At 41.9% G+C, this 27,199-nt stretch overlaps 1 protein-coding gene across 1 annotated transcript in view; it reads left to right on the top strand.

Moving 5' to 3' along the window:
- Positions 1-27,199, top strand: part of LOC126183811 (kinesin-like protein KIF3A) — a 118,242-nt gene that overhangs the window by 18,154 nt on the left and 72,889 nt on the right. Inside the window, exons 4-7 of the mRNA XM_049926059.1 lie at positions 1,527-1,717; positions 4,387-4,526; positions 11,185-11,382; positions 11,696-11,885. Coding sequence (XP_049782016.1) covers positions 1,527-1,717; positions 4,387-4,526; positions 11,185-11,382; positions 11,696-11,885 — 719 coding nt within the window. The remainder of the gene's footprint in view (positions 1-1,526; positions 1,718-4,386; positions 4,527-11,184; positions 11,383-11,695; positions 11,886-27,199) is intronic.

Here is a 27,199-nt window from a genome sequence, read left to right on the forward strand (position 1 = left end):
TTTAGTGATTACTTTAAGGGGAGTATACATAAATAGGAAGGGCACATGCAACTAGAAATGACAGTCATTAAAGAGTGTGGACATAAGCACAAGTTATTCAAAGACTGCATGTAGAACGTTTCATTTTTATCGTTTTTAATGTTATTTAGACCTTTGTTTCATTGAAATATGATCACAGAATTGGTCACTAAAATAACTCAGAAATGCCAAAGTAGTAATAATAGTAATACCACCACCAAATGCATGAGAATTTATTTCATTTTATGAAGTTTAATAATGGCCGAGAAAATGGGAAGGTGTAGGCCATGACTATCAACAAGAAGCTATGTGGAATAATGTCAACAGTAAATGTTACACAGCCTTGTGTTCATTGAATTGGTGCTGCTCTTTCTTTGAACTATTTCTTGTTGACAGGCAGAAATCTCACAAACGAGTAGCTGCACATTCGTGTCAGGATTTTAAATCCCAGCTTGTTAACAACTGGCCTAAACGAGCTTTGTAAATTAACACTGTGTGTGGGACTGATGGATTGCTCTAGACTGACAGTATATTTTGTGCCTCATCAGAGCTTCAACAAAACATTATTTGAAATTAATTAAACTCAATAAAATGAAGTGAATGAATCAATGGGGATGAAATGAATGGAACTACTGTTGCATGAAATGATACCTGAAAGCAGGAACCTGGATTTGAGTCCCAGCTCTGCACAAATATACAGCTGTCACCACAAATTCATTATGCTACATATTGAGCATGTTTCAATGGTTTTCACAGATGTTATTCATATCATTGCGTTTTCATTATTTCTCCCCAAACCATCATTTCATACTCTTTGCATTTAATTCAATTCATGTAAAGGGTGTACCATTTATCTTCACCACCTAAATATTTTTTTTGTCCAGAAATGAAATACATGTGTAAAGCAACTGTTGTTTACCTACCCAGGGGATATTAACCAGCATGATTGTCTTTCTTGTAACTTTGTTCATTATGAATACATGAACAGTAGTACATTTTTTTTAAACAGTGCCTTATATTTTCTATTTGGTAATCCACTTCCTCTTCAAGGCCAGTTTCATGGTCTTTCCTTTCCATATATACTGCATTAAAGTGAGCAATAAATAGACAAAAGAAGCTGACAAGTGTCAAAATATTGTAACAATGTTAGTAATGAACAGAGCGCACATCATTATTCAAAATGACGACATTTAGTACACTCGTGCATATACCTTAATATTTTATGGCCTTTCAACAAGTGAATAATCCAACAAGTCATTGGATATTTCTACTGCTGCTATCAAAGGGTTCTTCAAATCACAAATTGTCAGTATTTGTGTATACCATTTTGCAAACCTGAGAGTAATGTTCTGCTGTCAGAAACACTTGGTTAAGCCCTGTTCAGAAAACCAAAGACCAAAATGAAAGAACTAAGTCACAGGAAAAGCTATGCGAAAATGGTCTGGCACTATTAAAGAAATTCAGACATGGACATGTATGAGAACTTGAACAATTATTTCTTTTTTCAGGTTTTTAGTAAGAGTTTCATATATAGAAATATACAACGAAGAAATACGTGACCTTTTGGGAAAGGACCAGGCAGCACGTTTAGAAGTGAAAGAACGCCCTGATATAGGTGTATATGTCAAAGATTTATCTGGATATGTGGTGAATAATGCTGATGATATGGAGCGTGTAATGAAACTTGGAAACAAGAATCGTAAGTTGATTGATACTTTTCGCTTTTTAAAGGGCTTATTGGTGTGCAACTAATGAGTAATGCTCATCGTTTTTAATGTAACTAGAGAAAGAACAATGCAATTGTTTTTTCAAAGGTTGCATCTTCATAAAGTGAGTCGTAATGGAAAATTTGATTGTGTGACTTCCATTTTCCCAGCATATAGATAAAGAAAAGACTGAGATAGTTGGTTGCATGTGAAAGAAATGCTTTGCCCTTTTTAACAGAGTGTGAATTTTGCATTCTTCAAGTAAGATAAATTATTTTACTGTAACACATTTACAGTTTGAGACAGATAATCGGCTACATTTTCCAGAGGATGTTGATATGAAAGCATTATGTTCAGTTTGTTTTGTCACCTGCATGTTTAGACATAACCTGATTTTCAAGACTAGTTGCGACGCATTATCAGAGTCTAGTATTCCTGCCTATTTTGCAGATATGAATGAACAAAAGGGCAACAGGCCTGTTCCCTTCATTATATCATCCTGAGTTAATGATTTATATGTATTCAGAGAAGACAGAAGGCATTAATTATTGATCATCTAGCATAACAGAATCTAAGGCTATTTAACAGTATTCACTTCTAATGTATCACCATAATATCACTTTTTCATAGTTTTTTTTCTTCCTAATAGCCATGTATGTTAACTGCAGCTTTTCTGGATGAAATGGCTGACCTGTGGCTGCTCCCTGTGTATGCCTACTAATTCCAATTCTTAATTTTTGTATGTTTATGGATTTTTTATCCTTTTATATATGGTTAAGAATGAAGAACTTAGAAAGTATATGGTCCAGGATGCTTTGTGCTGCATAATGAAATTCCACATCTGCTTTAGTTGCTGCCGAAGTTGTCGCTGTCTGTAGCCACTGTTCATCCATATGTCATTTTTGCAGGTGTCACAGTCATTTTATTTTGTGTTCTTGGATGTCCATTTCTCATTGTCTCAGCTTTAGGAATACCAGATATGTGTAGTAGCCAAGAGGTGTCAGCATAATGAGCTCCAGTAAACTAACCAAATTCCATGAGGAAAAACAAAATACCATTGCAAGATTCTTCATCATTGAACCTGTCTGGTAGCTAGCAAAGGCAAACAGAATAGATGTAGTCAACAGTGCTGGTGCTGGAGTGGTGCCTCCCCCCCCCCCCCCCCCCAAATCACTGCCACCAACGTAACTATCTTTGGCAGGCCTGTAGTAATAGCACTACCAGATACTAAAGATAGCTATGGGTTTTTGATGTTCAGGACTGATAAATCCTAAGTTCAAAATATTGTACGTACTTCAAAACTTCTTATCGGTTTTCAGAGTGTGAAATGTGGTTGTATTTGTCTCATTGAGATCTATAATACTTGTGGTAGGTATTCTTCATCTCAATCTGTACCTCACAAGCCACTGTGTGGTGCATGGCAGGGGGCACCACAGACTAGTTGTTCCCTGTTCCACTCGCAGATAGATTGAGGGCAAAAACGACTGCCTATATGCCTCCGTATTAGCCCTAATTTCTCAAATGTTATCTTTGTCGTTTTTACGTGAAATGTATGTTGGTGGCAGTAGGATCATTCTGGATTCAGCTTCAAATACCAGTTCTCTAACTTTTCTCAATAGTATTCCACAAAAAAATGTCGCCTTCCCTCCAGAGATTCTTAGAGTTCTGAAACCATCTTCTGAATTGCTTTGCTGTCTTCCTTTAATCCGAGCTGGTGTGAATCCCAAACACTCAAGCAGTACTCAAGAATAAGTCACACTAGTGTTTTATGTGCGGTCTCCTTTACAGATGAACCACACTTTCCCAAAATTCTCCCAATCGACCAAAGTCACCATTCATCTTCCATACAGCAATCCTCAGATGCTCGTTCCATTTCGTATTGCTTTGCATTATTATGCCCAGATATTTAAACAACATGACTGTCTCGAGCATTAACTTAAATTTTTCTATGTTTAGAGCCAGCTGCCTTGTGTACCACAGCATGATCAGCAAACAGCCGCAGGTTGCCACCTACCTTGTTCGCCAGATCTCATATCTATATATCATTTGAAAACATGAAGTTGATACTGATATCCATGTAATTAATATAGCTGTAATGAGGACTTCTTGAAAGAAACAGATAGTTAGTTACATGTTCCATAGATAATTTGAAAGATTCTTGTATTGAAATGATGTAGAAAAAGTCCGTTTAGAAGGTATGTAAATATTATTAGTGTTAACATTAATGAACACATTATTTTTTTAGTCGTACTCCAACTATATTTAAAAACAAGTTTGTTTTTAAAAGCTGTTAGTTGTTAAATAGAAATTCGTCCATGGAATGGAAGGAGTTGTCCAGAAGAAATGATTTAGATTTAAAACTTGCTTTGCTACCCTTCAGACATTTTATGTTATTGGATAAATGATCAAAAAAAAAAAAATTTACTGCATATTGAGCTCCTTTCTGAACCACTGACATCTTTAATAATGGGTAATGAAGTTCACTTTTTCCTCTAGTGTTGTAGGTATGGACATCACTGTTCTTCTTAAATTGCGATGGATTATTTATGATGATAAACATGTCTGTAATTTTAAAATTTTATTTATTATATTTATGTGGTAGTGTCAGGCAATGTTGCAAGTTTGAAAGTTGTTAAATTGTTGTCATGGTTTCAACCTTCAGGCGTCATCGGTTCGACAGCGATGAACTCTGCGAGCTCCCGTTCTCATGCTATTTTCACAATTACTATAGAGAATGGTGATCTGGGGGAAGATGGAAGGCAACATATAAAAATGGGAAAGCTCCATCTTGTAGATCTTGCTGTAAGTTCTATTAATAATTAGTTGTAGATTAAGTTAATTATAGTGTGTTATAAATGAAAGAATATTTACGTTATCTTTCGCGTAAATGGTAAAGGTAACAATTCATTGTTTACTCGAGGCGTTACATGGTAGATATGCACATAACAAGACAATGTAGCTCTCTCTCTCTCTCTCTCTCTCTCTCTCTCTCTCTCTCTGGGGTGTGTGTGTGAGGGGGGGGGGGGGGGGGCATGCGCGCGAGCTTGGTGGCTGAGACATTGTAGCCATGTACTAGTGAGCTCTGAAAGGTTTAGCAGAACATTGTATGTCTTCTTTATGTGCTTATCAACTCATTAATGGTGAGTTGTTATTTCTTCCATTACTCATTAATTTTATAATTTATTTGAAAGCTAAAATTAGAATATTAATGTGGTACTTGTATGAAAAAGTGATGTAGTAACTTTGCAGTGTAGTCACATAACTTTGCTAGCTATTAAAAGTAGTGTTAATGAAGTTAATTCGTGTTGTAACATCTTACAGTTTTGGAGCAATGAATGGATAGTATGTTACAGTCCTGAATGAGAGAATAATGCAGTTCATATGGTTTTCTTGTAAACTTACTTTGTAGGAAATTACATGAAATTGATGTAAGTAGGTGACTGTTGAGTGAAAGTTGTGTCCGTGAATGTAGTTTCATGTGGGTTCAGGGCAAAAAGAATGCAAATAAAAGGAGATTATATTGTGAATAAAATAGTGGTCTCACAACCCATTACCCTCAAAAATGTAAATGGGTATAAGTCATTGCAAGTCAAGAGTTATAAAGAAGTCTTTAGTGGATTTGAGTCACCCTGGAGTCTGCTGCTAATGGGCATGCAGAGGTATTTGAAACAATCATATTTTCATCATTATTGTTTCAGGGTTGCGTGAAGTCACACTCAATAATCACACAACGTGTTTGTGGCCCCTTACATCTCTGTCTACTGTTATAAGTGAATTGTATAATCACTTGTGTATCTTTGGGTAGGAAAAATCTTTTCTTATTTAGTCTAGGTTTCTGATCAGCCTTTTATCCTCACAGTTTGTTTAATGCACTTGATGAGGGTTTCAAAATGTCAGACCATAAGACAATTCCGTTTATACAAAAACGTACTGCACTTCAATTTTTAATGTTTCTGTTCGGCCTCATTACAGAAGCAATACACAATTAAGGAAAATATTTCATCTGTACTGCGCTGCTAAGAAATCTAAAAACAGTTTTCTCCCCCAGAAATGTTGTTTGAACTCTATTATTTTCATGTTAATCCATAGCATTACTTCATGTACATGTGCTGCCGACAGGTTGCTATACGCGAGATATGTATATGAATTCCATGTAGGATTGTGAGTATCATCAGCTTATAGTATTCCACATCAATTCCGTAGTGTTTGTCAGTGATGTGTCGTTCAGTTTCAAGATGTCTCAAGATGATTTTTCAAAGAAGTTTGCATAATATTCTGCTATCCTGCTCCTTTAACCCGCGTGTAAAACAATACATCATAGCTGAAACAGCTGTTGAAAATAACCCAAATTCTAACAGATCTTTCCTCGCCATACCCCTTTATAACACTTGATGGAAAATTAGTTAAGCCTGTAGAGAGATGTCGTCAGTTGTGATACTGGTGGATAATAGGTGAAGAAAGTGTTCAGCAATCTCACGCCATGTTGTGGCAGAATTTTTATAGAAATACTGAAAAGATTGTTACTTGCAATTAATACAATACATGTGTGTTAAGAGCCTTAATGATCAAATGGTGGAGGCCTCAAATTATGAGAAGAGGTTGTCAGTAACAGGATGTTGTTACAAATTCCTTTTGGGTGAAGGTCAGCATATTACACCATATTACTGCCCAGCTATTTACACTAGTAGCTTGTTTAATTGTATTCAGACCAGCGCTGATCTTGTGCGGAATCTGTAAACTAATAGCCCTATTTATCCAAATTACTGTTTTACTTAAAAATATATGTTGCTGTCTTGTGCAGGGTATTCCATCTCCCTCTTTCCCAGTATGTACAGAATTTGTCATACTACCTACCCAGTCAGTCACCACGGTCATTTATGTAAAATGTTATTTGTCATTCATACACAAAACACAAAGAACCATGTTCAAACTAGAATACTATTAAATAAGAAGATCAAACTATCAGTATCATATGAGAGTGCATGTAACTTTATAGATCCATGTAAATGGCCTGACATACATGCAGTTCGAAGTTTTGCATAGCTACGCTTATTGCCCATGCACAGTCCAATATAATATGATTTAAAACGGTGTGTGATGTTTTATCCCTTATGTTGTGTACATAGTTCCACGTAGTCAGCGCGTACACAACTTTCCCACTAGAGCGCGCCCTGCTAAGCACAACAGCGCAGGCGCAGCGCTCGTCCGTCTCCGCACTACGAGATGGCGCTGCCATAGAGACGGACCAAATTCTGCTTCCGCCGATCCGCGTATTAATATGTAACTGAGCCAATGAGATTGCTGCTAATGTAGAACCTTTTCTCCTCATGGATCACACTCGCGCAGTGATACATGAACACGCGAGGTATTGTAACAAGTGTACGAACCTCCGATTAGTCAGTCTGCATTTGTCTGCATTAGTCTGCATTTGTCTGTACCAGTCTGTACGAGTTCTACATTTGTCTGTACCAGTCTATAGTCAAGTTTCCGTCTGCGCCTAGTAATATTACCATATTCCTGTATATAGACATGAAGATAAATGTATAGACACTTTTGTCAAGTATCAGAGATATGTGAGAATAAGATTAACGTACCAATACCAAGGGAACTTCAGATTGTCAATTGTCAATAGCATCCAGAACCAAGTTAAGTAATTTTTATGCTTGTTATTATTTTAATAAATGTGTGTGAAAATTAATCAAGTTCTGTTTAAAGTTGGTCACCGTCAACCTGCTACTCTAAGCATGCAAGTGGCATTTCTATCGTCTGACCTAACGGCAGAAGATAAACACGCCACGATAAGACCACGAGACATAGTGCCAACACTCATCTACTTCGTTAGAACGACAAGTCAAATAATCTGATGGTGTGTGTACTGAAGGTCTTACAGTATGCACACCACACCTTATAAGCTGCAAACAATGAAAATCATCTTATCTACCAGTGTTCACTTGCAGATAAAGCTGGATGCAAAGGATGTATGTAGCTTGCCCACTGCAGTGTGATGTTTCAGCAAAACCATCAACTGAGCAAGGTTGTGCAGTGGTTAGCACACTGAACTCGCATTCGGGAAGACGACGGTTCGGACCCGTGTCCGCCCATCCTGATTTAGGTTTTCTGTGATTTCTCTAAATTGCTTCAGGCAAATGCCAAGATGGTTCCATCAAAAGGGCATGGCTGACTTTCTTCCACATCCTTCCCCAAATGATGGGACTGATGACCTCAGTGTATGGTCCCCTCACTCAAATAAATCAACCAACCAACACTGATCAGTTACAGTTTCAGCGAGTATGGGCTGTAGGCTAGTACCTCATACAACTACACAATTTGGAAAAAGAAGTTGGCTTTTGGACATAAAGACAGTATTACATTTAAGTCTCTGATTCCAGCTTTCTCCCTGAAAAATGTCAAGGTTCAACTGATTCTGGCTCACTGATGAACATACTGTCCCTCCAAACAGACTTACAGTTGTGTCTGCCATCATTCTTGTATTTATTGAAGTTATTTTTATTGTGCAGAGTCTGTTAGCAAGCAGAAGAGCAAGGAGGTGAGTCCTCACTCTCTTTACCCAGCTATGTCACAAACAACACCTACAGGCTGTTTCAAGAAGTTATACTGGCCCTTCTGTGGTACGCATTTTAAATCAGTGGGAATGCAGAGTGCCTGGATAGTGTGTATTTTTCATAAATGCATTAACAGTATTTGAATATAAAAATTCGTAACTGATTTAACTAACACAAGAAACACACACAAACAGAATTTATGTGACTACAGTGTCATTATTATTATTCCTGTATGACACATAGCATTATCCTAGGAAAGGTTTAGTCCCCCCCTCTTCCCACAAGTGCTACTCACTCTTCAGTTTACAGATGGACTATATCAGTGTATTCACAAATCTCCACAACCCTGTATGTTGAAACTTTGTTTTATCTTGATACTGCTTACACCTGTAAAGCTAACTGCATCCATGAGATGTTAACGTGCCTTTGTCTGGGAGTTTACCCAGCCTTTTACCCATTACATGTGTGTGGAATGCTCTGTCCCAGTGTCAACCATGTATACCCACCCTGAAATATTCTTGTACGAGGTCTGTTCAAAAAATTCCGGAACTTTGTCCACAAAATTTTTCTACATTTACCATGTACTTATTGTGTGTGGTCTTGTCTGAAATGCTCTCCTTCACAATTGATAAGCTGCTCCCAATACTGTTTCCACTTGCAGAAGCTGTCTCGGTGTGCCTCTTGCTTGATCACATGAAATTCTGTTTGCAGATTTTCTTTTCTCTCATCTATCCTTGAGAATCTTCATCATTTCAACGGGGTTTTCAACTTTGAAAATAAAAAAAAGTCCGCAGAGGCCAGGTCTGGAGAGTATGGAGGATGAGGCACCACAGTGATTTAGTTTTTTGCACAATAGTCACACACCAACAGGGATGAATGTGCAGGTGTGTTATCATGATCCGAGAGCCACGGATTATCTCGCCACATTTCAGGCCGTTTCCTTGCAGGAATCGCAACATGTCCCAATAGTACCATCGATTTGTCCCTGTTGCACCAGTTCATAATGAACTAATCCTTCAAAGTTTAAGAAAACTATCAGCACGACTTTGACATTTGATCTGATCTGACGAGCTTTTTTCGGTCTTGAAGAAGATTTTCTGACCCGTTGAGAAGACTGAACCTTGGCCTCAACACCATAACTATAAACCGATGTCTCATCTCCAGTTATGATTCTCTTAAGGAACATCATATTCTCATTTGTGCGATCCAAAAGCTCTTCGCAGATTGTGAGGCAAAGGTCTTTCTGGTCTTGACTCGTGAACCGTGGGATGGACTTGATGGCAACATGATGCATTCCAAGATGCTGTGTCAGGACTTCGTGACATGATCCAACTGAAATGTTACATTCTTCTGCAATCTCTTGGACAGTCAGTCTTCAATTGGCACACACAATTTCTTTGACGTTCCTTACATGAGCGTCGTCAGTAGACTTCAAAGGGCGTCCTAAATGAGGGACATCTTTAACTTCCATCCAACCATTTTTAAACCGTGTGAACCTCTCGTAACACTGAGTTTGGGTAAGCACTCATTACCATAGGCTTCCTTCATCATCGGGTTTTCTTGAGTTTCATGCAAAATTTAATGTAGATGCTTGCTCCTCTAACTCTGCCATCTCGAAATTCGTGAACTGTGCAACACAATGTGCTACTGATTACAGCACTGAACAATAACTAACAAACATACAACAATGAAACTTCCAACAGTTGCACATTAAACAGAGACATGCACAGGGATGCTCCAACACACCATTGGCACAAAATTATGAATGTTCCGGAATTTTTTGAACAGACCTCATATGCAGTTGTGCAAAGAGTGGTGGATGTACATGAGAGACTACTTGGACCCCTTGTGATGAAGCCTTTCATTGAATTGCTTTCTTTACAGCTGCATAACTACAGTCTCATTAACGTTATTTGTCAGTTGACATCTGTCATTATAATGTTATTACTATGGCTGACATTCACATGCTTCTCAGATAAGGTCCATAAAATAGGTAGTAGATGGCCTGCACAGGTACAGTATTCTATTGCCTGTTGCAACTTCAGATACTTATACAAACCCTGGACAGTGCTTAACTTTCCAGTTGTTAAATGAGATTTGTTCCAAGTGTGTCAGATGCTGCACACTGTTCGAATGCAGCAAGTGAACTGATGCTTTGTCATGACAAAGTGGCAAGGTCAGCCTGTTGATGTTGAAAGTAGTAATTAATTTTGATCAGACCATATGTTTGTTTCATACCTGAAGACAAAACACTATTAATTTTCTGGCAACATTGAAAGGAAGGCTACATTTTAATGTTATTGTTAGTGGGGCGCAGATAGAGAAGAGAATCAACCATACCTTTGTTGAAGAAATTGTATTGTCATTTACACAAAGGGCATTAGAGGATACCATAAGGCACCTGTGTTTATAACTGAGTAGGCAGCATGTCTGACTGCAACACAGTAGACCTAGGTTAAATCTCCAATACTGCCCTTGGTGCAAGGACTGTAGTAGAGCCCACTCAGTCTCATATCAAGAGCTGATGTTAGTGGCTGGGAGTAGGGTGCTGACCATATTCTCCTCTGGAACTACCATCCAATAAAATGAGGCTGTAGGCCTCGTGTCTTTCAAGGACAATTGTGTCATAGTATTTAATTTGGTTTGGATACTAGTATCCTGAAATGCCTGTTTTTCTTATTCTTTTTAATTTGAATTTGAAATGGACAGGTCTGCTTATTTTTCCAAACTTGTTTGTGGTGGGGATGAGGTACAAAAATTGACTCATGATTAGAACTGTGGAAACCATTGTTAAAATAATTGTAAACAAATAATTCGTAATTTTTGTTCTAGTAAATATGTGATAATTTTGTATCGTTCTATGCAGACAGATGTACAATATTTGTTGTTCTTTCTAGGGCTCTGAGAGACAGAGTAAAACTGGAGCAACTGGCATACGTTTCAAGGAGGCAACTAAAATAAATCTTTCATTATCAACACTTGGAAATGTAATATCTGCCCTTGTAGATGGTAAATGCACACACATTCCCTACCGCAACTCGAAACTTACAAGACTGCTTCAAGATTCACTTGGTGGAAATTCAAAGACTGTTATGGTATGATTTCAACTTAAGGGTGTTTATTGTCAATGAAAAAGGCTAATTGAAATAAATTGATTTTGGAAGTACTGCCTTTTATTGTTCACACTAATTTCTTTGCAACTCTTAATAAAATTTAGGCCTAGAGATTTGTAGAGAAACCACTGAATTGCAGTAGCTCATAAGTCAGTACAACTTCAAAAATGTGACCACAGTACCTAAGAAAATAAACTATACAATATACGATAGATTTATTTTGTGGGCACAAAATTACAACTCGCACTCTTTCTGTACATCACAGTTTTTTAATTTTTATTTGTGTTTGCTTCAGTGTGCCAATATTGGACCTGCAGACTACAACTATGATGAAACGATAAGTACTCTGCGGTATGCTAACAGAGCCAAAAACATAGAGAACAGAGCTAGAGTCAATGAGGATCCAAAAGATGCTCTTCTAAGACAGTTCCAGCTAGAAATAGAAGAGCTGCGTAGGCAGCTTGAAGAAACTAGTGGGATTCCAGGTCTGTGCACTTAACACATTTATTGTACTTTTTTACCTGTGTTGCAATGTACTGCATACATTACATGTTTTAGGGTATTGGACAGTGTTATGTATTTGGTTACTCTCTCTCTCTCTCTCTCTCTCTCTCTCTCTGTCTCTCTCTGTCTCTCTCTCTCTCTCTCTCTCTCTCTCTCTCTCTCTCTCTCTCTCTCTCTGGGTGTGGAGGAGGGGGGGGGCAGAGGTGGGGGGGAGGCGGCAGGGTGGGTTAGAAAATGCGTCATCTGTGTTTGTTCACTGTCTCTTGTCGTACTGTTCACTAAAAGAGTTCCACCTACATCAGATCACCAGCCTGTTTCTATTCAGACCATGTTAAAAGCAGTGTTGAAGAAAAACACCATCAATACTTAAGTTTGCAAAGTCCGCTTCAACTCTGGTGGCAAGCTATCCTGTAATATCTTATAACAAAATTTTCGGGTGGAGGGCGATTGCTTCAACTCTATAAAAATGACAAAATTCTGTGAACTTCAGTAAAGATTCCAATTTATACTAACAGACAAACTGTTATGAATCCTAACTGACTTTAATCTTACAAGTGTCAGTTTGGGGTGTTTTAGGTAATTTTCTCTAACTCTGAAAGTATGCTAGCTAGAAAGCTGAGATTTTTACACAATCTTCTTATCAATAACCAAGGGCAGTATATTGACTTTTAACTAAATTGAATAATATTTAATATAGTTTATTCAGATTCTTAGGGGTTTTAATATACAGTTGCTCAAAGTGACTCATATACCGCTTCTCACGGCTAGCGTAGTGACAGTTGCGAATGAGTCGCACTAAGATACAAGCAGCTGTTTCTATCACCCCCAACAGCACCAAAGCTACGAGTCATACTGCAAAGTAGTGCAATGAATGCTATTGCGTATTGACTTGCAACGTTACAGGGGAGGGGAAGGGGAGGGGGAGAGTGCATGAGAGCATGGAGTTGAGCACAACTTCACATGCAGCAAAGGAGTGAGGCTGCAGACTTTAGTCACAAAAATTCTCTGCTCGGCTTGATTTTCCACGCATACATGACACTGTGACGTCATCTGTTCTATTTGGGCGTCCATACCCTGCCAAGTACAGTTTCAATGCACTAACTGTTTCGTACAAACAATCCCCCAGTGTCCTTGGTGAAGTAACTGCAACACTTCTTTGTGCAAAGCTTTAGGGATCAATACACTGTACTGTCCACTGTCTGTTTGAACACGAATTACACCTTTCTGTACGACAAGACTATGCCGATGTGCAAAGTATCGGCGCACTACAGAGTTCTTTATGCTATTCGTTGAGTGAGGCCAAGATGTGTGAATATACTGAACCAAATGTTCAAATCAGAATCAGCTTCTGTGGCCTGTGCAATTTTCTTGTAGTTCAGTAGAAAAGACTGAAGCACTTCAGAATCCTGAGCATCAATGTGACAACAAGATGCAGCAGAAGCATCAAAGTCTGTATCAGGGCCAATCAGAAGACCCCCCCTGCGGGTCGGGGGATTAGAATAGGCCCGAGGTATTCCTGCCTGTCGTAAGAGGCGACTAAAAGGAGTCCATCCCCCTCACGGGGGTAGTTAGCGCCTGCGTCCGGAGACGGACGGTTTCACGACCTATAATCGTGGTCTTTTTGGTTTTTCACTTCTCGTTTCTTCCTTCCTTTTGTTGGTCCCTTTCTTTGCTCTTCTCCACCTCACTGTCTTCCTTACTCTTTCCCTTGACTTCTCCTTGCCTTCTCATTGCCTTTTTCTCCTTGCCTTCTCATTGCCTTTTTCTCCTTGCCTTCTCATTGCCTTTTTCTCCTTGCCTTCTCATTGCCTTTTTCTCCTTGCCTTCTCATTGCCTTCTTCTCCTTGCCTTCTCATTGCCTTCTTCTCCTTGCCTTCTCATTGCCTTTTTCTCCTTGCCTTCTCATTGCCTTTTTCTCCTTGCCTTCTCATTGCCTTCTTCTCCTTGCCTTCTCTGGTCTCCGCCTCGGCGTTTGAGACAGTCTGTCCTCTTTCTCCCTCTCTCTCTTCTTTTTCCTCTTCTTCCTTCCTCCCTGTGCGTGTCTGAAGGCCGACCCACGCGTTCGCACGCGTAGCCGGTGACGGGGTAACGCGTAAGTCCCCGCCCTGGGTAGACATGTAAGGCACGCGCGTACCCCCTGGTAAAGGCCAGGCCCGGGGAGGGGTGATTGCCTGAGCTGATACCTTCTGACCATGCCGATTGGTCCCTCCGTCTGTTTCTCGGGAGGTGTGACCTAAGGTGTAAACATTCACCTAAGGCGGGAGTGCCCTCTGAGAGGGTCCCCACAAGGAAGGAGCGCGCCATCGGAGACGCTGGCAATCATGGGGGATTCCTCCGCAATGGATTCTACTCCATCGCTTTCGACTTCGACCCACAAACGGAAACGTGACCAGCCAACAGTGACAAAAGTACTACCGCCTGCCCCACAGTTCCTCGTAGTTTCTCGCACTGAGGACGGAAAGGATTTTTCCTCTGTCAACCCTTTTGTTATTCAGAAGGGCGTTGATGCCATAGCCGGATCTGTCAAATCTTGTACCAGGTTGCGTAACGGCACCTTATTACTCGAAACTGAGAGTGCCTTTCAGGCACAAAAACTGCTTTGGGCCACCCTCCTGTACACGTTCCCTGTCCGGGTGGAGGCCCACCGAACTTTGAATTCGTCTCGTGGTGTAGTGTATACTAGCTCCCTCGACGGATTGACTGACGAGGAGCTTCAATCTTTCCTCGCTGAGCAGGGCGTGACGGCTGTCCATCGGGTCATGAAAAAGGTCAACAACGACCTTGTACCGACCCGGACACTCTTCTTGACCTTCGATAGTGTTAAGCTGCCATCGCGCATCAAGGCGGGCTACGAGGTTATTTCTGTTCGCCCCTATGTCCCGACACCTACGCGCTGCTACCAGTGTCAGCGTTTCAATCACACTCGACAGTCTTGTTCCAATGCGGCTAAATGTGTCACTTGTGGCAGGGATGCCCATGAGGGTGACTGTCCACCTCCGTCTCCTCATTGTGTGAACTGTCAGGGTGACCATGCCGCATCCTCCCGCGACTGTCCTGTCTATAAGGACGAACGTTGCATCCAAGAAATTCGTGTCAAAGAGAAAGTGTCCACCTCGGCTGCTCGCAAGCTATTGGCTAGTAGGAAGCCCACGCTGCTCCCAGCGGGGAAATATAGTACTGTCCTCGCCTCTCCTCGGACTACCCGGGAGGTCGCAACCCAGACATGCGATCTGACCTTCAGCACCACGGTCGTCCGTTCGGCCAGTGCTAAGATCGCGCGGTCGACGTCTCCTCTTCCTCCCATCACACCACAGACACCAGCCACTTCCTCAGCTTCTGCTAAGTCGAAGACCCCGAAGTCAGATGCACGGTCCTTCAAGAAGGAACCATCCCGTGCAGACTTCCTCCGTCCCTCGACCTCCCAGCCTTCGACCGGTACTTCCACCAAACGTCCTTCTAAAAAGGCGCATAGGAAGCACAGTTCTCCTTCTCCGCCACGGCGCCTTTCTTCTCCTGCGCCACCCAGCGGTTGCCGCCCCAGGCCGTCATCCGTTTCGCCTGGCCGCACCGCTGGTAGCCGAACATCTGGCCGTTCACCGGCGGAGGAAGCTCCCCCTCCCGGCCATCCTCCCGGGATGGCCGATGACCCTATAGACCCCATGGACGATGACTGTCCGCCTACTGATAGCGGCGGCAGTGCTCGCTCGAAGCCAGGCCCTAAGCGGCCTTCGAGGTGACCCCTTCTCTCATCTTCCTTTTCTTACGATGGCACTTATTCACTGGAATATTCGCAGCATTCGCTCCAACCGAGAGGACTTGAAGTTGCTGCTACGCTTGCATCGTCCGCTCGTCGTAGCCCTCCAGGAAACGAAGCTTCGCCCAAGCGATCACATTGCCTTGGCACACTACACCTCTGTGCGTTTTGACCTACCCCCTATGGTAGGAATCCCAGCTCATGGAGGGGTTATGTTGCTGGTCCGGGATGATATTTACTACGATCCCATCACGTTGCACACCGGCCTGCAGGCAGTCGCCATCCGCATTACTCTCCCCACTTTTACGTTTTCCTTTTGTACCGTTTACACTCCCTCGTCATCTGCCGTTACCAGGGCAGACATGATGCAACTTATTGCTCAGCTACCTGCACCGTTTTTGTTAACTGGAGACTTCAATGCCCACCATCCCCTTTGGGGTTCTCCAGCCTCCTGCCCGAGGGGCTCCTTGTTAGCAGACCTTTTCAACCAGCTCAATCTTGTCTGCCTCAATACTGGCGCCCCTACTTTCCTTTCGGACACATCTCACACCTATTCCCATTTAGACCTCTCTATATGTACTCCCCAACTTGCACGCTGGTTTGAGTGGTATGCACTTGCTGATACTTATTCGAGCGACCACTTCCCGTGTGTTATCCATCTCCTGCAGCATACTCCCTCTCCGTGCTCCTCTAGTTGGACCATCTCCAAGGCAGACTGGGGGCTCTTTTCTTCCAGGGCGACCTTTCAGGATCAAACCTTCACAAGCTGCGATCGTCAGGTCGCACACCTCACGGAAGTCATTCTCGCTGCTGCTGAATATTCCATCCCTCACCCTACTTCTTCTCCACGTCGCGTACCGGTCCCCTGGTGGACCGCAGCATGTAGAGACGCTTTACGTGCTCGTCGACGTGCTTTACGCACCTTTAAACGCCACCCTACAGTGGCGAATTGTATTAATTATAAACGATTACGTGCTCAGTGTCGTCGTATTATTAACGAAAGCAAGAAAGCCAGCTAGGCTGCTTTCACAAGCACCTTCAACAGTTTTACTCCTTCTTCTGTTGTCTGGGGTAGCCTGCGCCGGCTATCTGGCACTAAGGTCCACTCCCCAGTTTCTGGCTTGAAGGTCGCGAATGAAGTCCTTGTGGCCCCTGAGGCTGTCTCCAATGCCTTCGGCCGCTTTTTCGCCGAGGTTTCGAGCTCCGCTCATTACCACCCTGCCTTCCTCCCCCGCAAACAGGCAGAGGAGGCTAGGCCACCTGACTTTTGCTCCTCGAATTGTGAAAGGTATAATGCCCCATTCACCATGCGGGAACTCGAAACCGCACTTGGCCGATCACGGTCCTCCGCTCCAGGGCCTGATTCTATTCATATTCAGATGCTGAAGAACCTTTCTCCTGCGGGTAAAGGTTTTCTTCTTCGTACATACAATCGCATCTGGATTGAGGGACATGTTCCCGCATGCTGGCGCGAGTCTATTGTTGTCCCGATTCCTAAGCTGGGGAAGGACAAGCACTTGCCTTCCAGTTATCGACCTATCTCACTTACCAGCTGTGTCTGTAAAGTGATGGAGCGAATGGTTAACTCTCGATTGGTTTGGCTGCTTGAGTCTCGACGCCTACTTACCAATGTCCAATGTGGATTTCGTAGGCGCCGCTCTGCTGTTGACCATCTGGTTACCTTGTCGACCTTCATTATGAATAACTTCTTGCGGAAGCGCCCGACCGCGGCTGTGTTCTTTGATTTAGAGAAGGCTTACGACACCTGTTGGAGGGCGGGCATTCTCCGCACCATGCATACATGGGGCCTTCGCGGTCGCCTCCCTCTTTTTATTCGTTCCTTTTTAATGGATCGACAGTTCAGGGTACGTGTGGGTTCTGTCCTGTCCGACACCTTTCGCCAGGAGAATGGGGTGCCACAGGGCTCAGTTTTGAGCGTCGCTCTGTTCGCCATCGCGATCAATCCAATAATGGATTGCCTCCCAGCTGATGTATCAGGCTCTCTTTTTGTGGACGATTTTACCATCTATTGCAGCGCGCAGCGTACACGTGTCCTGGAGCGCTGTCTTCAGCGTTCTCTTGACCGTCTTTACTCCTGGAGTGTCGCCAATGGCTTCCGTTTTTCTGCCGAGAAGACGGTCTGTATTAACTTCTGGCGCTACAAAGAGTTTCTCCCACCGTCCTTACGACTTGGTCCCGTTGCTCTCCCAATCGTGGAGACAACCAAATTTTTAGGCCTTACCTTTGACAGGAAACTTAGCTGGTCTCCACATGTGTCATATTTGGCCGCCCGTTGTACCCGTTCTTTAAATGTCCTCCGTGTTCTCAGTGGTATGTCGTGGGGAGCGGATCGAACCGTCCTACTTCGTCTATATCGGTCGATCGTCCGCTCCAAGCTGGATTATGGGAGCTTCGTATACTCCTCTGCACGGCCATCCATCTTACGCCGCCTCAACTCCATACAACATCGGGGTTTACGACTTGCGATCGGAGCATCTTATACCAGTCCCGTAGAGAGTCTTCATGCTGACGCTGGCGAATTGCCACTCACTTACCGGCGCGATATACTGCTTTGTCGGTATGCCTGTCGGCTACTGTCAATGCCCGACCATCCGTCTTATCGTTCCTTTTTTGACGACTCTCTTGACCGTCAATATATTTTGTATGTCTCTGCCCTGCTACCCCCTGGAGTTCGCTTTCGTCGCCTCCTTCAACACCTTAATTTTTCACTCCCTGCAACCTTTCGAGTGGGCGAGAGCCACACGCCACCTTGGCTCCAGGCTCAGGTCCGCGTTCACCTTGACCTCAGCTCGCTCCCAAAAGAGGTCACCCCCAGTTCGGTCTACCACTCCCGTTTTTTGGAACTTCGTTCGAAGTTCATCACCATGACTTTCATTTATACAGATGGCTCTAAGACCAATGATGGGGTCGGGTGTTCCTTTATTGTCGGGGCACAAAGTTTCCAATACCGGCTCCATGACCATTGTTCGGTCTTCACAGCTGAGCTCTTTGCCCTCTACCAGGCTGTTCTTTACATCTGCCGCCACCGACATTCTGCTTATGTCATCTGCTCAGATTCCCTGAGCGCCATCCAGAGCCTCAGTGATCCGTACCCGGTTCACCCTTTCGTACACCGGATCCAACGCTCTCTTCAGCGGCTGGTGGACGTCGGTCCGCCGGTTAGCTTTATGTGGGTTCCTGGCCATGTCGGTATCCCTGGGAACGAAGCTGCAGATGCCGCGGCCAAGGCTGCGGTCCTCCAGCCTCGGACAGCTTCTTGTTGTGTCCCTTCGTCCGATTTTAGCAGGGTCATTTGTCGGCGCGTTGTGTCGCTGTGGCATGCCGATTGGGCTGCACTTACCGACAACAAGCTTCGGGCCTTAAAACCTCTTCCCGTGGCTTGGACGTCCTCCTCACGCCCTTCTCGGCGGGAGGAGGTCGTTTTAGCAAGGTTAAGGATTGGACACTGCCGGTTCAGCCATCGCCATCTGCTGACGGCTGCGCCGGCGCCGTTCTGCCCATGTGGGCACTTGCTGACGGTTAGACACATTTTAATGTCCTGTCCCGATCTTAACCAACTGCGCCTCGATCTTAACCTGCCTAATACTTTCGATGACATTTTAGCGGATGACCCACGAGCAGCTGCTCGTGTTCTTTGTTTTATCAATTTGACACACCTCGCTAAGGACATTTGATGAAGTTTTTTAATCCTATGCCTGTCAGTCTGTCTTTTATTGTGTTTTTCCTTTTAGTTGTTGTTGTCAACTTGTGGCTCGCGGTGCATTTTTAGAGTAGTCAGGGCGCTAATGACCATTGAAGTTGTGCGCCCTAAAACCACAAAAAAAAAAAAAAAAAAAAAAAAAAAACACAATCAGAAGACATGAAAGTGCGTCCGCATTACCGTGTTGAACTGTCGGATGATACACAATCTCGTACTGGTATTGAGACAACAACAAATCCCATCTTTGCAATTTTTGGACAGTTCATATAGGAACTGATTTTGTCGGATGAAACAAGGATTGCAAAGGCTTGTGATCCGTTACTAAGTAGAATTTTCTGCTGTACAAATAGTGATGGAATTTGGTGTCACCATACACATAGCCAATGCCTCTTTTTCAATTTGTGAGTAGTTATGCTGAGCTTTGGACAACACTTTTGATGCAAAAGCAATAGGTCTGTCTTTACCACCAATTCTGTGTGAAAGCACTGCACCGATTCCGTAAGAGGAAGCGTCAACTTGCAATACCACTGGTTTGTCAGGATCAAAGTAAACTAGGCATCGATCACTGAGCAATGCATCTTTAAGTTTTAAAAGCTACTTGGCATTCATGTGTCCAGACGGAGGGAACATTCTTGCAATGCAAGCGATGCAAAGGAGCTGCGTTTTGTGCAGCATTCAGTGTGAACCAAATATAATAGTTCATTTTGCCTAAAACTAACTGCAATTCTGTGACGTTTTGAGGAACAGGCAAATCTCATATGGCTAACAAATGTGACTGAAGAGGATGTACACCTTGACTTTTTATGACATGACCAAGATACTGCAACTCAGGTTTAAAAAAATCACACTTGTCCCGTGTACAGTTTAGTCCTGCATCAGATAACGCACGAAACAAAGCACGTAAATTGGCAGTATGTTCTTCAGGTGTGTGACCTGCTACTACAATATTGTCCAAATAGTTTGAACAGTTTGGCACTTGTGCAGTCAGCTGTTCCAAATACCGTGGAAAAATGGTGGGTGCGGAAGCACTGCCAAAAGGCAAATGCAAATATTTAAACAAGCCCAAATGAGTATTGACTACACACACTTTTTGAGATTTTTCATCATGCAAATCAATTTTTGAAAAGTAGTGTCCAGTGCCTAATTTGGATGAGATCTTCTGGGCATGGCAATGGATAAGTATCAGTGACAGTTTGTGGGTTGACTGTGGGTCAACACAGAGGCGAATGTGACCTGAAGGTTTGGGGAGCAAACCCAGTGGACTTGCACATTGACTAACTGATATGGGTACAATAACTATGTTATCTTGCATTTCTTTAAGTTCCGCAGGGACTTGGACATGTAATGCGATGGGAGCAGTTCTGGCCCAGCAAAATTTCATTAGAGCATTGTCTTTCAGCGTAATATGTGCAAAAAAACTTGTTATCCTTTTCCTAAACCTTCAGAAAAGAGTTCCGGGAATTCTTTTAGCAAGCTAGCTACACCGTTTTTTGCATTGAATGCAGACACTGACAACACATTGTCTTGAATGTTCAAGCCAAACACTTCAAAAGAATCAAGACCAATTATGTTCTTACACTCGCATGATTGTAGCACTGTAAAAGTCACTGTCCACGGATGTGAGCGATATGTAGCAGGCAAAGTAAATGTTCCAAGAGTGGGAATGTCTTGTCCATTATAAGCTGCCAGTTGTGCGCTAGTTTTAGACATGCACAGGGAGCCCAACAGTTCATATGTGGGACGATTCAGCAGTGTGTCAGAGGCTCCTGTGTCCAACTGAAATTTCACACATTCCCCTCAAATAAGTAAATGTACAAAAAGTTTGTTTGACTGACCTATCATTGATGAGACTGCTTGCTTGCTAGTTGCAGACCGTGAATATACTGCATTAATGACATGGGACTTGTGATGAGATTTTTGGAGTGGGCCGAATTCTGATGTTTGTTCCGTTGCAAACATATGGATTTTACATGTCCTTTCCTACTACAAGCATAACACTGAGCTTGTCGGGAGGATCAGTCTTGGCATTTGTGCCATGAATAACACCTAGGGCAAGACTTAATTCTGTTCACCTGTGTAGCCACCTGTTTACCAAACTGATTACGTTTCATGGAAGGTTGTTTACTCGGTGTGGCTAGTGCACACGGCTGGTTCAGAATGGGGTGATCGTTACTAAGGGACTCAACCCGACAAATAGCTGGCTGCTCAAATGTATGAGCCGACAAGGCACCAGAATGCTACTGATCTAATACTTGCACTATCTTCTGAAATGATGGATCGGATTGTTCCAAAACCTGTTCTCTGATTTTGACAACAGGTACATTGTACACGATCACATCATGCAACATAACATCTGAAAATAAAGCACTGCAAGCACATTTGAATTTACATTTCCTTGTCATACCCTGCTAATCTATTATCCACTCACAATAAGTTTGTTCTGGTGGTTTTTCAATTAAAGAATTGATACCTAGCTGCTACCACATTCAAATGTTGGTCATAATAGTTAGTTAGGGACTGTACTACTTGGTCGTATGACAGTTCACTCGGAATGGCGTTAAGAAAAAGTTTTTGAATTAATGTGAACACTGTACTTCCTGCCTTTGATAATAGATAGCGAAGTTTTGTAGTACCTGGCAAATTGTGGGTGATGACGTGGGTGTCAAACTGAGACAACCACTAGAGCCATTCCTCGTCTCATTCATTAAACTGTCGAAAAGGTGGTGTAGCAGCTGTTGTAGGCGGTGCTTCTTCTGTCAGGCGTGGTGCGTTGGCCAGTAGCTGCTGCACCGTGTTGAGTAATGCAGAAATCTGCTGTGTCTGAAACTAAAGCATCTACATTAACTGTGTGACATCTAACGCTTGCGCCTGTGGTGCCAGAGCAGGGAGTGGGACAGGATTGGTGGGCATGTCAGAAGACACAAATGCAACAAAAAGACAAAAATATGTACAAATAAATTTTCTGCAGTGCCCACCTGAAAACACAAATTGGCAAAAACTACAAGAAACTGTTAAAGCAATGTGCGCCCCTACAAGGTAAAGACGAGCGAGAATTAAGGTGCCAGCACGAAAAACACACAAATTTTTGTGGCTGTCAGCATGTAGTTTGTTTGTAACATCTTGTCACCAGTTGTTGGATCTTGCCCACTCGTTGTTTATAGGGTGTCTAAAGGATGCTGTGTTCTCAGAATGCTATAAAACAATTCAAGCAAATAACATTAGTAGTTTTATTTCTATAAATCAAATTTACAATACTTAACTTTGGATTTAGAACAAGTGTCGCAAACGATGGATGACATGCAAACAGTAAATGATATTCTCTATAGACAAAGTCCAAGTAAGCACTTGATACGGGTCACTACAATCTGTTCTACGAGTGCTGTTCTCCAACCGTCCATTGATGTCTGTATATGGAGCCAATCTGAGCGGCCGAGGCTGCCAGGAGCAGCGCTTATATTCACTTCGTCATGAAGGCACTCCTTTCGTAGTGCAGTCCTATTCCGTGCACCATTGGCCAATGTCGTTTCACTGCCTTCTCTGGTCTTCAATTCTTCTTCTTCATTCCGGTGCTTGTGATTACGCCAGAACACTTTTGGTCTGGAATGGTAAGACTCCCATCACTGAACTCATATAGAAGAACAGAGTATCTCAGGGATTGTTTTATGAGTGACAACCTTTTTGGAATCACAATTAATGATATTGTGACCACTGTGGAATTCACAATCCCTTCATCAGTATTTTTTTGACACCTTTTGCCTATGTTACAGTTCCATACCATTTTGTGTAGTATCAAACACCAACTCCAAGGAGTTATGTGGAAGGTACAAAACTAGGCCTGAACTGTGGGTATCAATTTTCTCGTATGAAAACTTGTGCATTTTAGCAGACTCAGGTCTGTGTATCCAAATAGTTAAATTTAAGTAATTAATTACCTGTAGTAGTTGAACAATTCTGATTTTTAGGCTTTTTTATTTGACAATTTGTAGTCTGGCAGTTGTGTTTTAGTTGAGGTGGTTGCCAGTAGATGTCATCTTTACTGTGTGCAGCTTTGGATACGTGTCAAAAAATGTGCACTTTCAGACACTCTTCTCTATTGTAATGTAGGCATTGCTTTAAAAAAAATGGCTACAGTGATCCTGAGTTTGTCATTGAATTTAGCAGCTCAGAAAGTTAAGAAGAATGTGAAGTTACTTCATCAGAGACTGAAAGTGACGACATTTCTTCAGTTGAGTGACAAGTGCTCGGCAGTGGTATGAGAAAAATACATCCACTGTGCTCCAGCCGGCTCCTCCGAGAATTATGGTAACAGGAAACTTGTGAAATACATGCTTTGACTTCACAGTGAAAAATATACTAACAAATGATGTCAGGTTTCAGGATATTTTAGTCAAAGTCCAGTGTGCAAGTATACTCAAGATTTTATTACTGGTGATCTTCAAAGTTTTGTAACTAATTGTTTTGAGCTTTAAAAGCTTTCTTTATATGAGCATATGTAATGTCATTCACTATAGGATGCTTCTTATTAATAAAAAAAAATGGAAAAAAATCATTACGGTATTAATATTCTCCAATTCCTTTGCAACACTCCGTAAAGAGCATCTGAGATCTTCGTCAGGAAAGAGGGAAGGAGAGGGAAAGACGAAAGGATGTGGGTTTTAAGGGAGAGGGTAAGGAGTCATTCCAATCCCGGGAGCATGCACCATAGTATCCCAATAGGTAAGCCAGATCATACTTACCCATGACATCATGTTATGGCAAAAAGTGGAGTGGCAGTGACAGTAACTCTTATTCTCAATGAGTGTGACTCTTCCACTTAACTGAAACGAGAATGAAACCTGTGCATTTCCCAACCTCCTGATACTCAGAAGACAGAGAACAGCCGAGGAAGTTGTAAGTTTCATGAATGAAAGTAAAATTTATTGTCGTATGCAATTTGGCAGATTTAGGAGTGGATATGGAGGGGGCTCTTCTTGCCAGAAAACATATCCTGAGGGGCCTGCAGCTGTGGTCTGCCCCAGTACTGACCTTCCCAATATAATTTTTAACTTTTTAAGGTAATAACCCATGTAATTTCTCCTACATGCATTAAGTTTCTCACCTCAGTTGAGACAGAATAAATGTTTATTCCATTTAGATGGCTCTTAGTGTTTATCCTGTATTGATGTTTATTTGGGATGGATACAGAGGATGCACATGTTACCACAGGTATCAGACCTTGATGGGAGACCTTGATGGGAGGGGGAAGGTGGCAGCCTGAAGCTGTTTCCAAATTGAAGTTTTCCTTCCTTCCCCCTCCTTTAACTCCCTTAAACTGCTATTGGTTCCTATTAACTTGGTGCATTAGAGTAATTAAAAGTGAATGTTGTCAGTAAATCCGTAATGGTATTTACTGTCATGTAAACTTGGCAAATACTAAGCTGGTTTCTTCATTTTTCAACTTGGTAATTAGCTTCACATTTTAATTCCTTGAGTGCAAAATCTATTTAAAGTAGAAAGTTGCATTGCCAGTACTTTAAACTGCAACTTATGTGCTCTTTTCACGAGCTCAGAAAAATAGAAGCTGTAAAAGAATTCTGTCTCTCCTTAAGATGTTTCTGTTGAGTGAAAGTCCAACTTACTGGCATGGTGACAACTCCCCTTTTAATCATGTGTACTCATTGATTCACACTACCCAGACATTTACTGCTACAGGTCTGTTTCACAGCTCATCATGTATCAGCAGCTTCATTTTTTGATGTGGCTTTGTACTTTTTAATTACAATTGTAAAATTGAGTCCCACATTAGCTCCAGATGTTCAGTCTCTCATTGTACTCATTGCCATTGTCCTTTATGGAACACTGCTAAATAGAAAATGGTGTGTCAGTTACCACACAAGTTTTTCAGCTTTTAGAAATACATTGACACAAAGCTGTCTCCATCTTGAGCAGATCTGACACCTTCTCTTCCATCTTCAAATTCACTAAATCATCGTCAAAGCATAGAGCTGATGTGATGAGCAACCTTTCTACACTGTTGACAGTTTGCTCAAACATTTCAGTGTAGAATGAATCTTCCAGTCTGCAGCAGGATGTGTACTGTTGTGAAACTTTGTGACAGATCAAAAATAGTTTTATTCTTCCCAGAAGTTTCACAGTAGTGTACATTCCACTGCAGAGCAGTAGAGTAATTCTGAAAACAGTTCCCTAAGTTCTATCCTAAATGATTTCCTTTATTCTAAGACTGCTAGCCCGCAAGGTATCCAGGAGAACGTCTGTGAAATTTGAAAAATAGAGGATAGGTACTGACAGAAGTAAGTAAAGCTGTGATGGTGGGTAATGAGTCTTGCCCGGATAACTCAGTTGGTAAGAATATTGCCCACAAAAGAAAAGCTTCCAGATTTGAATCCCTGCCTGACAATCAGTTTTGATCTGTCAGGCAGTTTCATCTCAGTGTGGTTTAGCTTTGTGTTCACCTGACCTTCCTGTCCACTGCAGTTGCACAGAAGTTAAGGCAATGACTTGTCTTCAGGAGGAGTGGAGCTCAAATCATCATTCAGTCATGCTTATTAGGTTTTCTGTGGTTTGCCTAGGACAGATTAGCTGAATTCTTGCACAATCCCTGCATTAAGGCAATGATGAGTTTCTTCGTCCTTTTTGCAGATGACTGAAGTTTCATCTCTGACTAAATAGTCCGTCTGGAGATTTTAATAGATTGTCAGTGTAATTGGCTCATCCATTTATTTCATTGTCATTTTTTTAGCAGCCAGTTGACCTTAAACTGTTATGTTAATTGTTTAGGATATTTCCATTACCTTTCCTGTTATTTCAGTAATATACAGTTTATTAACATTGTATTAATGACCTTAGAATTTTTGTAAGAGATTTTCAGTGTGTAGGTGTTTGTGAGTGTTAGGCAGCAAGTGAAATTTTGAACAAGGATATTACATAGCTATCAAAAAAAATTTAGATTTTATAATAACACACATCTCTAGGTATTTTATTAGGATGCTGGTAACTTTGTCGCTGAGTATTCCTTTACAAAATTATTGTAATTTGATACTGCAGAGTGTGAAAATTCTAATATTACTCTGTTTGGCCATCATGTTCTCTCTGTTTTACAAACACTAATGCTTGTACAGACACCAAAAGTGTTTTAAGCCAGCAAAATCATCATTCTGAGTGTAGAATTACTGATTAGTGTGTCATAATTAAAAAATCTTCAAGTGAAAAGTCCTTTGTCAGTAGAAATCTAAAACTGTGTTAGTCATATCTTGCTGAACTTAGAGAAAACCTTATACATGAAATGAAGAGCAGAACAGAAAATTTGTAACACCAGTGCCTTGCTAACAACTTGCGCTTGAAATATTTTTGTTTGCAATATGTAAAAAGCATGGAGTGTGACTTTATCCCTTATGTAAAAATTGAAATGTCTGTTAGGAAGCTGGAAGTATAACTAATGACTACAGCTGCAATACTATCTACATTCTGTGTATATGCTTGTATTTGAACGTTGCTATTTGCAAGAAGATCGGTTATCATACAGCCATGTCACATACTTTGAGTAAAAAAAAAAAAAAAAAAAAAAAAAAAGAGCTCTTGTTTGCTGCCAGATAAATATCTACATCATCGTCATCATCATCTTGGACAGTTTCCAGCCTCTGGGTGGGTCTGTATGGAACACAGGCTTCTCCATTGTCTTCTGTTTTGCCACCAACTCCCCGTCTTCACCTTGATCCACTCTTCTCCTTTGTTTTGGAAGCATTCCTCTACTCCTTTCAGCCATTTGTCTCTCGGTCTTCCTCTTGGTCTCATTCCTTTCAGTTTCATCTCGTGTATCCTCC

This window comes from Schistocerca cancellata, chromosome 4 (genome assembly GCF_023864275.1).
Source record: "Schistocerca cancellata isolate TAMUIC-IGC-003103 chromosome 4, iqSchCanc2.1, whole genome shotgun sequence".
NCBI lineage: Eukaryota > Metazoa > Arthropoda > Insecta > Orthoptera > Acrididae > Schistocerca > Schistocerca cancellata.